Source organism: Lepisosteus oculatus, chromosome 12 (genome assembly GCF_040954835.1).
Source record: "Lepisosteus oculatus isolate fLepOcu1 chromosome 12, fLepOcu1.hap2, whole genome shotgun sequence".
In the NCBI taxonomy this organism is placed as follows: Eukaryota; Metazoa; Chordata; class Actinopteri; order Semionotiformes; family Lepisosteidae; genus Lepisosteus; species Lepisosteus oculatus.
This window is the reverse complement of record NC_090707.1, coordinates 4,208,087-4,220,892: the sequence shown is the minus strand read 5'-3', so window position 1 is coordinate 4,220,892 and position 12,806 is coordinate 4,208,087. Positions and strand designations below refer to the sequence as shown.

Below are 12,806 nucleotides of genomic sequence, written 5' to 3'. Positions count from 1 at the left end.
ATAAATTCTTGAATCTGAGAATGTAACTAGTGCGAGTATGATTTTGTGCCGATACACAGTGAATGTGTTCTGAACAGTTTGTGTCTGGTTTGTTGACCATGAGCGTGTGTTGGCTCATGGGCTCCGAGAGTAAGGCCTAAAAAAACGTACAGATCACATACAGGCCACTCTGTGAGCCATTACAGGCAGTAATGAGTGGATTTTCACCCGTCGTACTTCCTTCTTTTTGCGAAATGGTGAGGCGCAGTACAAATCTTGTACATTTTGGTTGATTAGCGTTACCTTCAAATGAATAGCTATGGTGTTCATGTTATTTCAGATCTCTCCATCGTGATTTTATGGTTACAATTCATATTTTCCTGCAGGAAGGTCCTGTGCTTCCTGCTTTTCCCACAGGTCTAAATGAAAGGTGGTGGAAATGCTCATACCTATTTTGATCCTCTTTGTCATTACAATTTAAAACCTGTACCTAATGGAAATCTTTCAAATTAATTAGTGGTGTCCATGCACATTTAAGGTATATTAAATCTGTTTTCCATTGACATTTCAGTATTATTGGCCAATCTGTGGTCATTATTTTCTGCCTTCCCTCTTGTAATCCCAGAGGATGAGGCACCTTTCCCTCCTGGTCTACAAGAACCCATGTAGGTCTCTTTGTTCTCACGACTGTCAGCAGACGTTTCTCTATCAGCCTGTTACCATAGGAATCTCTCTTCCCTGTCACATCTTGCACAGCGACACCAAAATGATATAACAGAAAATTGGAAAACAGGAGGATATCGCTTATTGGACTCCATCTGACCTAAGAGTAGTGGATAGAGGGATTAAGTTCCTGCTCTGGAGCCAAGAAATTATCGCAGTGAATTTCACCTGCTGCAGTGAAATGTTTTTCTTTTCCTTTGCATTTAAATTGTGTGCGTTTCACAATGTGAAACATGCAAATAAAAAGCCTGTATACAAGGTTAGAACCAAAAAACATTACGCTGAGCACAAAGGCAGAAAATGGACGTTCTCGTAAATTGTAGCTACAGTACTTCCTTCTTCCTTCATGCTAACTGTGATCAGTGAGTGATCAGTGAGAAATGCTTATTGTAATACTGATCCCTGATTACATAAAAAATAAATTATTCTGTACCTTGGATTTTGGTAGATCATTCATTTCATGTTTGTGGCAGAGAAGGTCCCGAATAGGCTTCTTAATTCCTCCTTGATATGAAAGCTGTGTCACTAATGACTTAACTGTATGTTCTTCTGCTAGACCTAAAGTGTAACCCATCTTCTTGTCCAGGGACAAGATAGTTGTTTGTTTTCCTCAGAGGCAGTTTCACTGATGTATTGCACTGCAGACAGAGTACACAGCTTAGATGTTTTTTTCTCAGTTAACACTTAAGGGTATGTGTGAAGTTACATTTAACCTAAATAATGAACCTGTGGTTTTTATTTTTCACTAAGTTAAAGAGTGGTGAATCAGTTGAAAACACATGAACTATTCACCGATGGCACTACTACCGATGCAACTGCATTTCATTTTGATTGTCCTCCCCTGGGTTGTCTATATTTTAGTATTATTAGTGCTGTTTAATCTTGTAGCTCAAGGTGATATCAGTTTCAGGACAGGATTGCATTCATCTACTGAGATCTGCTATGGAACCATGATCTGGAGCACTATTATATAGTTTAAGGATTAGTAGTATCAATGTGTAATAAATCTGTGATATTTTGTTCCTGTTTTTGGTTGGCCTCTCTTTGATGGCATTGGTGTTAATCAACAGCTTTTCAGTTTCAACTGTGCCACAGGACCTGTGTGAAATACTGTGTGATCAAACACTGTATGCAATGTGTATTTGTATTTTTTGTCGTGCCTGTTGGTAAAAGTCCTATATGTATGTTCCCTCAAACCAAATCTATCTGAAGCTGGTAATGGTAATTCTCATGTGCATCTTTCAAAGCGCTGGAGGATGGATTTTGTGATTGACCTCTCTGATTGTCGCCCCCTTCAGGCCGAGTGCGCACCAGACGCCAGAGCTCGGGCAGCGCCGTGGGGGTGAGCACTACACCCACAGACAGCAGGGGGCGCAGCAGAGCCAAGGTGGCGTCACAGTCTCAGCGTGAGTACGCAGCCCGTCTCTTGAGCAGCACAGCGAGCACCTGCTCGTGTTACAAACATCTGGAGCTGCCTTAACCCCCAGGGCTTTACAGCCGTCAGAAGACCTCTCCGGTTTTTTCCGTTGGTGGATTTGTTTTATCATGGGAACAAGTAAAGGTTTATTCCATGCTGAAAAGAGAAGGACACGCAACGCTTTGGCTGTGGAGCCTCCTTGTGAGAAGAAGGCTCCACAGCTGAAACGTTGTTTCCTTTCTTTCCTTCCTTTTCAGCATGGAATAAACCTTTACTTGTTCCTTTATAGCCTACGCATGCTGACACAGCTCCCTACTTGAACTTATTTTAAAATAAGTACAGTCTAAATTTCAGATCCCGTATTTAATCAGGGCTATTTTTTCCCACTTAAAAGGCTAATTTGTCCAAACTTAAAAAAAAAAAACATTGCATCCCCTTAGCGGGCCCAGTTATATTCAGCATTCCAGCATGTACTGTAGAAGACTCCAGGACACATGAGCTGCAGTTTCTCTGTTGACCAGTGTATAACCAGCAGGACCTTTTAAAATAGAAATGCACTGCTAACAGAGCCTCCTGCACTCAAGTGCTGAGATTGAAGCATCCAAGCGAATGCGGCGTGCTCAGTCACATCTGAACGCAGTGCTGGGTTTTTCTTCTTTCGCTGACTGAGTTGTGTGTAACGAGCTGATTCTTGCTGTCCTCCGACTTGCTTTGCTTAAAAAGGATCCAGATCAGCTAACCCGGCTGGTGGTAAGCCTCTCTTGCTGTCCTAGGAAGTTCTTTCTCTTCCTACCTGCCCTTCTCCTTGGTAACAGAGATCGCATGGGGCTGCATGATGCATTACATTTCAGCTGCATGGTTTTGCAATCGTCAAAAGTCTAGTCAAAGCCATGTGTTCCTGCATGCTTCATCTTTTTTGTGTAGTTGGTAAGTCCCCCTGCAACACAGTTAGGTCCAGGTTTCCAGCCCCTGCATGATTGTCTTGACCCTTTTATTTTCCTGCTTTTAACGAGTTGAATTTCTGTAAATTTGGATGTTATTATTTATTGTAGGAGGTAACACTACTGTTGCAAATTGAATGTCTGTTGTTCATTTTCATTGAATTCATCACGTACAGTACTGATTGTAGAAATTCGGTTGTTTACCATGGAAATCAGTTGTGTCATTCCCAAATGTAATTGACACTTCTGACTAAACAACGAAGCTGCAAGTCAGTGCCGCAGTAAAAAAAATGCTGTGATAGCTGGGTCACTTCACTAGCCGAATGCGTCCGGGACTGCCCAAGCAGGACACAGAGTTGACCAAGTTGGGATCAGGCAGCCAGGGCTTTCCCAGGGCTTTCCCGGATCTGCTGGCCGAGCTCGCAGCTCTGCAGGGTCCCGAACAGTCTGTCTCATTCTCTCCTAAGAGGGTGTGAGACTGGCTGTCCAGCGAGCCCGAGGCTTAAACAATTCTGACAGTTGTCCAATACCAGCTGAGTGAAAAAAAAAGGCGATTCCAAATTGTTTGGGAAATTTTGCTTTACTTTTAAGAAGGACTTTAAGAAGTAAGTAATGACCTTGTAGGTGAATAAACACACGTTAAAATCCTGCCGCGGTAAGACTCTGCGCCATCGCGTCCCAGCAAGACTGCGAGGGCCACTCCCAGCAACCCCCCTGCAGCCGGCCGTGACCTGGAAGTGTTCCTGGGAGCTGGTGCAGGGCAGGGAAGTCTCCGCACCGCGGCCCTGTAGCTGTCCTCTCGCGCTGACTTCCGCCTCGGCTGTCCCCGTTTCCAGCCGGCAGCCGCTCCAGCTCCCCCGGGAAGCTCCTGGGCCACGCTTACGGACGGACGGCGCGGGCCGCGGCGTCCGCCACCCCCTCGGACAAGCGGAGCAAGATCCCCCGCAGCCAGGGCTGCAGCCGGGAGACCAGCCCCAGCCGGCTGGGAATAGGTAAGGACACGCGGCCGAGACCCGGAGCATCGCAGCGCAGGTGTGAGAGCCCCTCGCGTCTCCTCCTGCACAGACCTGCGCCTGCACTGGGCACAGGGAGGACCGCTGGTGCGACTGTTGCTAAATTCAGCCTGCCTCTCCAGGACACTAGCTGTACCTCGAGGAGTGTTATCATCATAATTCCTTACACTTGCATACAGTAGCACTTTTCTGGACTCTCCCCTCAAAGTGCCTTCCAGGTAAAAGGGGACTCCCCTCCGCCACCACCAATGTGTAAGGGCCCGAGTAAGAAGGAGGTGGCCGGTGATTTGACAGTGAGGCTTCTTCCCAAGAGCAAAGCAGCGCTCTCTGTTGTTGTGGCAATCTGACACTCTGATGGCGTCATTTGTAAAGGGCTTTGACCATCCCAGTGCAAAAGACAAATCAAGTTCTCTCTTACAGTAGAGATCTCAGTAAGAGCTCCTTTAGAAGCATCATTTTTTCCTAAATTAATCATACCGGTACACAGGCGGGGCTATGAAAGGGGGGAAAAGGCAGGACTCGTTGTCCTGCAATACACCGGAGACGTGCAATGTAGTTGATGTGCTGTTTGCTTTTCTGAATTAATGTGTGCGCGTATTTCAGTGATCAATGTAATTGATCACCTGTGGGACTATCAAACTGCCACCTTCCATCTCAGCTTCTCATCAGTGTGGAACCGAGTGCTGTTATCCATATCGCTGAGATCACCGTATCTGTCAGCTCATTACAAGAAATTCTGTCATCACAGCATCCGGAGGACTGTGAAACACGTTTTTTAATTGGGCTGCTGAGAAACCATTATAAAGGTGACTCTCTTTGCTAGATGCAGAGCTGCGTAATTATTAAGAGTTCATTGCCTTATTTATGAAAAGCATTTTTTTGCACAAAACGAGGTCTGTAAGAGCTCCAGAGTGTGTTCAGGTGTTCTGTTGTTATTTTGACATATGGCTCAGCTATAGCACCTCTCTGAAAAATGAGTATATTTTCAGTTTACTCATTTTTGCACATTTTTTTAAGAATAGAGATCTGGCTTTTCTTAAGTTCATGATTACAAATTATTCGTACAATATTTTTAATAGTGATATTAATATAGTAATATAACTGTTTTGTTTTCCTTTCACAAGAAACTGTGTGGTAAATTGACACCTTCAAGTGAAGTTCTGCAATTCACTGGCTAATAGCTTTTTTGTTACTGTGGTTTGTACAGTACTTTCTTTTCATGGTGAAACACTGACTAGGCAGCTGTGTCCGTCGTATCTCCACGAGTGAAAGAGCATTCTTAAGCCTTGTTCCCAAGGTTAGAAAATGGACTTTGTATTTTTTTCTGAAATCCGGTGCTTTGAGGAAAGCATCATATCAATTTCTGTTAAAAGTAAACGGAAAAATCAGTTTCGGTTGTAATTACAATTACAATTCATTACGCTTCACAAAATCTCAGGTCTAGCCTTCTTGCGCGGTCCAGTGGGTTTGCTCGGTTACTAACGTCTCAGAAACGCCCCCCTCCTCTGTCCACTCAGCCCTGTGTGCGATGCTGGCTTCTCTAACCCCCTAACCTGTGTTTCTAAAGCCTGGGTGTGTGAGGGAACCTGTTCACCTTGTCTGCTGCTCTTCCCCACTGCACGCTAGCACGGAGCAGCCGCATCCCTCGACCCAGCTTGAGTCAGGGGTGCAGCCGCGACGCCAGTCGTGAGAGCAGTCGAGATACGAGCCCCGCTCGGGGCTTCGCTCCGCTGGGTGAGTACATGACGGCGCTGGAGCTCCACCCCCTCCCCACCTCAACCCCACCCCGTCCGCGCAGCCAATCCCAGCGGCCCTGGCTCTCGTTGCCAGGGAGACTGGTCCCGCCTTCTTTTCTGAGCTCTCCTCTCCCTCCCTCTCCCACCCCGTCTGTGCATGCACTACTTTCTTCGGCCCCTGCTCTGAAGACCGTACTGAGGAGCATCTCAGAAGAGGACGCAGCCCCACCCCTGTATCCAATCGCAGGGCACGGACCTCAGCAAATAGCAGACAGAGCGCTACGAAAGCAAACTTCTTAAACCAGAAAAACTTGCTTGCAGTATAAACAGTACATCTTTTAGAAATACTTGAATCATAACGTGCTTCTTAAGTTTTCTTGTTTTGTGTGGTGTGAGTTTTTCCTAATTATTAAAACCACTGAGTTTTTCTAAATTTTAGAGGACAGCCCTTGAATGTTTCTGTGGTACAGTAGTTCTGGGGTGGTGGAAGGTGTCTTGAGTGATAGAGAGAAGGGACCTCAGGGCATTTGAAGTCAAGACCTCATCACTTTGTCTTTGACACAGCTCACAGGCACTGCAGCTTTTGATTAAGGACAGAATGATCGTTGACCTTAACTGACTGCGTGAGCTTGCTAGTACTGAACATTTGATAAGTGTAAACTTTAAATTGTGCACACAGGATGCCTTGTGTACTTCTGTCTTTTGGACAGTAAAATCAACAACAACAGCGTCAAAGGGTGTGCAAATATGTTCTCCGAGATGTTGGGCGATTTAATTATTTTCTTTGTTTACCTAATGGTCGTTGAGAACACAGGGATTTTTTGGTGATGAAGTTTGGCTTGCATGTGCAACGCTTTAAAAAAGTTTTGTACAAATGTTTTCTGTAAGCCTGGGTTTTAATGTTTATCATTATTAGTCAAAAGGTACAAATTTCTTTACTGCCTTGTTGTTAGACACCTACACTTAAGGCTTTTTGCTTGAGTTTGTTCAACTCAAATTGCACAATTTGTTCCTCTCATCATACGAATTCAGGCTGAAATTAGTGAAAACTAGTTTCCACACCTCGTCTGATCTGTACCTTTAAATTAGTTTTGACGCCCCTCGTGAACACTCAATGCAATAAATCCAGCTCTGGAGTCCGAATAAACTTGGAGTTTTCTCGATCTCGGTCATAGAAAGCAATTGAATACCCACGCGTCTTTGAGATGTGCTGGGCGTCTTCCGAGCAGTCACCTGGGAACTGCAGAGGCCTCTGGTGCTTGTGAGCGCAGCCTTTCTTACCTGGGCAACAGGTGTGACGTCAACCAGGAAGCATGGTTGCATCATTGTGATGTTGTAGCTGTAGGTGTGTGCCAGGGTCTCATGGCGTTTCTGCATGTCGCTGCATCTCGTTCCCGGTGGGCCGCCAGCCCCGAAGGGGCGGAGCGTGTGACACTAACCCCCGCGGTATTGCCCTCCGTTTCCTTGCAGCCTCCCGACGCCACTCCCGGTCCACCAGCGCCCTCTCCACGGCCGATTCTGGCCCGTCAGGTGATCCGCGGCTAGCCTCTTGCATGCCCATCCATGTCCACCCCTTCACGTCACTCGTGGCTGCAGAGGCCAGGGCTGCAGCTGGCATGTGCTCCTGGTGTCTGGAGCCCCCCCACCCCCCCAAGCGAGAGCTTGCCCCTCACACTGCGGAGGACGGAGGCAGCAGGGAACGCGCCTCGAAAGTCCTCTTCAGCATGTGAAGGGTTAAGTTCCAGCTGGAGTCATTAACTATTTTTTTTGTGGCTTTTTTAAACATCGCTGCTGTGATTTTGAACCGGATGGTTCATTTCGGCTACCTTCAAAGATTTTGCCTCTTTTGTTAGCATTGCTTCCTTTTGAATTTATTTTGGTACATTTTGTTTTGCTGTTTTGCATTTCCTTTTTTTTTTTTTCAACCTCTTGCGTTCTGATTTAAAATAATTTTGTGCTTCTAAATGGGGGTTTCTTTTGCCCCTCGGCCCCTAGTCTTGTTGGTCACCAGCCTGGTGTGACTGTGATCCTCCTAGAGGTGATGCACAGTTGGCTCTATGCTGAATGGGGAGTAGTTGGTTGGGGGTCGTCTCTCGCGTTCAGACAGTGCAGCGCCCCCCTGTGGCCTTGCAGGAGGTGCTGTCAGTGAAGGACACGCCTCTTCTCCTGTCAGTACTGCACCCCGATGGGCTCAAAGTGGGCAGGTCGGAGGAGTGTGCCTGCACTTCCTCGTTTCCAAAGTCCACTGGGTCTATAACGGTGAAAAACAATAGACGGTTCTAATTTGAAGAGCAAAAAAAACGACAAAAGGGATTTCGTTTAGGCAAAAACCTAGTAAAATCATTTCAGTTTGTAGGATTTCTCTAGAAGCACTTAAGTACTCCGTTTCACTTTTGTAAAGAGCAAAAGTAATTTAATTTAGTGCCACTACTTTATAATATATAATATTTATCATGTTGTCCTCATAGTTTATAAGTAGCAAATCATCTTATTTTTGTTGTTTAGGCAATGTATTGCAATATCAACTAAGATAAAGTGCCAAATGAATTACAGCAATGTAAGTTACAAATAGTGTAGCATAGCTGTTTCTTTTCGATATAAAGATGACTAATGATACAGTAAAACATATATAAAAAATGATCTTGTATCATGTTGTCTGTGAAGAACAAATCGGTGCCAGTAGTTTTAAGTCCCACTGTCCCTTTTCGTCTAAGCTACTGTTTTGTATTGTATTTTATGCTGTTTTACAGTTGAGAGAGCTTTCAAAAATAATACATCAATCACATTACCTAAAAAGACTTAGTTTCTCTCCAGTCTGTTGAAGAAAAAGTTTTCATTTTTTCATTTTGTTTGTGAGACCGGATTCTGGCTTTCCCTATAAATGCTGATACATTTGTACATCGGCTACATGCATAGACACCATTGCTTTTCAGTTCCTTCAGTTTGAACATTTGCTTTCAGCTTTGAGCAGTGTTTCATCTTTCACTGTACAGTGCTTTGGTTTGTGTCACAATATACTGCAATGTACTTCCTTACAACGGCATCCATATTTTGTTCTGCCACATTCTTAGTACTTAAAGCAATGGATGATTTAACGTTTCATGAACCTGGAATTGTCAGAGAAGGAATTTGTTTCCTTGCTTTGCGTGTATGCTTCTGGCCGTCTGGGTTAAACTGTAAGTAACTTACTAGTATTGCTATTAAAACAACTCTGACATGAAGCTCTAAATGTTGGTTTACTCAAGCTAATGTTCTCAGAATTTTCTGTGAGCAGTGGAGACTGTCTGTACATACTGTACCTGTATGTGTGGTTTATAGATTTTTCAAAGCTTTTATAAGTCACATTGGGAAAGGTAATGTAATTCCCAGCTTTTACCAGCTCAAAAATTTGAAAACAGTTTTGAGAATTTGTTTTTTCTAAAATGTAGTTCTTGAACTTTGATTGTGGCAAAAAAAAATCAGTGCGTTTAAGTTTGTGATTTTAGCTGTGCTCATCTTCATTTTATTTTTAAGCTCATTCGCTTCCCTTCTAGTTTGGCAAGGACAACGCGACGTTTCGTATTTGTTTTTATTTGCGAGGCAGAGGCTGATTGCCCCCTCTCATTCTCGGTTTGGGTTTCACTGGGTGCTTTTGCTTCCCGCCCGCTAGATCGGTTCGGACTGGCCCACCAAGCTCGTATCTCGGCTTCAGTGAATGCCATGAGGGTCCTCAACACCAGCACGGAGGTCGAGGCTGCTGTCGCCGACGCCTTGGTGAGATTCTCTGCTGGATATCGAGCCGGCTTTCTGTATTTTAGTCATGTCTGTTATTTTGGAACTGTTCCTCAGTGGCCCATCAAGTCAGGAGTTTTTGTCCTAAGCTTTCTTCTTTTATGTAGGAATTCAGTTGGTCAGCATTTTATGATCTTAGTACTTCTGGTCGAAAGAAACTGTAGATTCTAAGGGGCGATGAGTGATAGACAAACTCAGGTTCTGTAATCATTCGTCATTTTCCAAGATTGATTTCCGAGATAGAAGAAATCTTGATCTGTCCAGCACGTAACAAGAATGCTGGTGGAGGTCTCATATGTCTGCGGAAACATGGAGGTGCTATCTTAAAATCTGAAAATATTTGGTGACGCTTTATTTGAATGTTGCAGCACAAGATCTTAATAATCCCTTCATAGCTGCTCCCCAAGACGTTGTTATCACATGCATAATGCTTTACAGGGACATGAGCGACTGATACAACCTGGGCATAAGATGCCCTGACGTTTGTTTTAGCATTGCATCGTACCAAGCGCAGTTATGAAGACATTATGAAGCACCAACGTGCAGCAACTTTTCAATAAAGCATTACCAAATATTTTATTGGGGTAGTGTCCATGAAACAGTGACGTGTAAAGGCTCTTATACATACTGTAGGTCATTTAAAGTGGGTGATTCAGGACAAATATTTATTCATTTTTAAGTATAATTTGAAAATGACAAATAACCTAGTGAGTCAGTCTTGAAGAGTAATTTAACTGCACCTAGAAAGAGGGGGTGATGGATGCTCTTTTTAGAAACTGAAAAATTGGACAGTGATAAGGTACAGTAGTTATAATTTCAATTCAGTAGCTCATTTTATTAGCCTCTGATGGGACAGAACACTCCCGGTTTTCATTGGAGTCTTTGAAATCTTCATTTTTAAGTGTAAAATACCTTGTTTCCTTGTTTCTGGAGTGGGGGTGGAAGTTTTTGTTATTTTCCATACCTTTTCTGCTACAGAGTGTCAATGTTTTATGCACATTTAACAAAATTCTCTTCACTCTTCCTTCCTTAATTGTTTTAACATCCTCAGCTATTAGGAGACTCCCGGAATAAGGTAGTTGTTTATTTATATATTGTTCTTTTTGTGTTTCCATCTCACCCACTAACCACCAAAGGTCTTTCATGCATAAGAGGGTCAGACATTATAGCTAGACAGATTTCTGCAGTCAAGCACAAAAGTAATGTGGTGCTCCTCTTCCCAACACATCTTATTACAAGTGACCATATTACTGTAGATCTTTCCTAGGGTGTTCACTTAATAATCAAAGACAATAATTGAGACTTTTCTCTTGAGTTTTCATGTCCCCTGTCCTTTGTGTTTTTGTGTTCTGCAGCTTGGTTTGGAATAATTTACATCTCACACTGATACTACACCCTTTTTATGCCCAGCTGTAGTCTGTCACTTGAACTTAAAAATCTTAGTTTCGGATATCGAGAAAAGTGTACAAGTTACATACTGTAGCATACAAAAGGAAGCAAAGAAAATTAACCACGCTGTAGATCGTACTGTACCTTTGTTCATGATTGACTTAATCATTTTATTTCAATATTTTAAGTGGGCATACGGTCTTGGTATCCAGTGAAAGAGCATGTTAATGTAGTCTCTATTTTTTAATGTTTAATTTTGTGCGGTAGAAGTATTTTCTACTCTTTCCAACATTTGTGTTGCATTAGTACTTGTTTCCAAAAGTCTGTTCTTCTTAGACTGTAAAATAGCTGCAAGTGTATCGCTAAGGCTAAGTTTTCAATCCAGGTTGTTTCTCAATGGCTTTTTGTGCAACATAAATGTTTTACTTTTTATCATAACGCCATTTGTTTGTTATTGTTCATTTACACAATTCCATTTAATTTTGTCTGCGTCTCCTTTGAACCCGTAATTGAAATTTAAAATATGCAGCTGACCGCGAGGTCAGATTTACCCAGTGAAGAACCAGTTATGTTCCCATGATGTTTTGTCCCTATTCCTCCATTTCACTGTGCTTCAAATGTTAACTTTTTCTACATGTTAGTTAATTGATCAATAATTCAGGTTTGCCAAGTGCTAGCTCTTTTAAATGGAAGTGACTGTGTTGGATTAGAAGCCTAACTTTCACCATTGTCTTATGGTCTATTTATGAGAAAGGCATTTAAATATTCAGAAAAATGTGTATGCTCCTAATTATATGTTTTAATACAAAACTATTTTGAAGGATCTGTCTGTTCTTCCACCTGCATTTCAACCTGTTTTAATGCATACCTAGATTTAATCATTTAAACACAGTGAAGACATTTAGCCCTGCGGGGTTAGTCTTGCATTAGTAAAACATTAATAACACATTGCATTTTTAATTAATTTCATTGCTGCTAATTTGCAGCATAGTTTGAATTTCAGTTTCACACAAGATTTCCTGTCCGATGTAACAGGAATAATCTGGTGTTGGTATAAATCTGCATGTTCAGTGTTTGATTATAGCTTGAGGTGACAGTTGAGCAAGGTAGCGCTCTCAGACCCATCCAGTTGGCTTGCTTCTGGCTGGAATATTACAGGGACAGCCAGTGTGTCTTCAGGTAGGACAGGCTGGACATCAGCTGGGTGGAGATGCTGGGCACCGAGGAAGCCCACGCTGGCCGAAACATAGCTTTTGTCCAGAAAAAAAGCCGCAGCCAGTGAACCAAGCTGTGTGTTCGCCCCCGCCCCGTTGTGTGCTGCTTGACGCCTTACCCGCCCGCTCCCATCTCAGCAGAGGAAGCCAGTCCGCCGGCGGTACGAGTCTCCGGGGATCTACTCGGACGACGACGCCAACAGCGACGCCTCCAGCGCCTGCTCGGAGCGCTCCTACGGCTCCCGGAACGGAGGCGTCCCCCACTACCTGCGGCAGACGGAGGACGTGGCCGAGGTGCTGAACCGCTGCGCCAGCTCCAACTGGTCCGAGCGGAAGGAGGGCCTCGTGGGCCTGCAGAACCTGCTCAAGAGCCAGAGGACTCTGAGGTGGGCGCCCGCCCCCGGGCCGGACAAACGTTTCATCTCAGGTCTTGAGTGGGGGGGGGGGGGGGGTGTGAGCGCTTTGTGGCGTTCGCGTGCCGTTTTGTCACGCTTTTTTTAAGCGAGAGTCTCTGGAATGGTAGATTACCGTCGAACTGCGGTCCTGGGCTTCTTTAACAGACACAACACTCCAAATCCTTATTCCTTATGCCATGCAATGTAAGAGCGCTTGGGGGTTATTCA

At 44.0% G+C, this 12,806-nt stretch overlaps 1 protein-coding gene across 16 annotated transcripts in view; it reads left to right on the top strand.

Annotated features, from left to right (window-relative positions):
• clasp1a (cytoplasmic linker associated protein 1a) overlaps window positions 1–12,806 on the top strand; it is a 99,105-nt gene that overhangs the window by 63,796 nt on the left and 22,503 nt on the right. For 4 of the 16 annotated variants that reach the window (XM_069196591.1, XM_069196592.1, XM_069196598.1 and 1 more), the window contains 6 exons: window positions 2,001–2,108; window positions 2,843–2,869; window positions 3,897–4,052; window positions 9,459–9,562; window positions 10,632–10,655; window positions 12,325–12,569. In XM_069196591.1, coding sequence (XP_069052692.1) covers window positions 2,001–2,108; window positions 2,843–2,869; window positions 3,897–4,052; window positions 9,459–9,562; window positions 10,632–10,655; window positions 12,325–12,569 — 664 coding nt within the window. Of the gene's footprint in view, window positions 1–2,000; window positions 2,109–2,842; window positions 2,870–3,896; window positions 4,053–5,699; window positions 5,808–7,279; window positions 7,340–9,458; window positions 9,563–10,631; window positions 10,656–12,321; window positions 12,570–12,806 lie in introns of all 16 variants that reach the window. The other 12 variants (XM_069196593.1, XM_069196594.1, XM_069196597.1 and 9 more) reach the window with 6 other exon arrangements.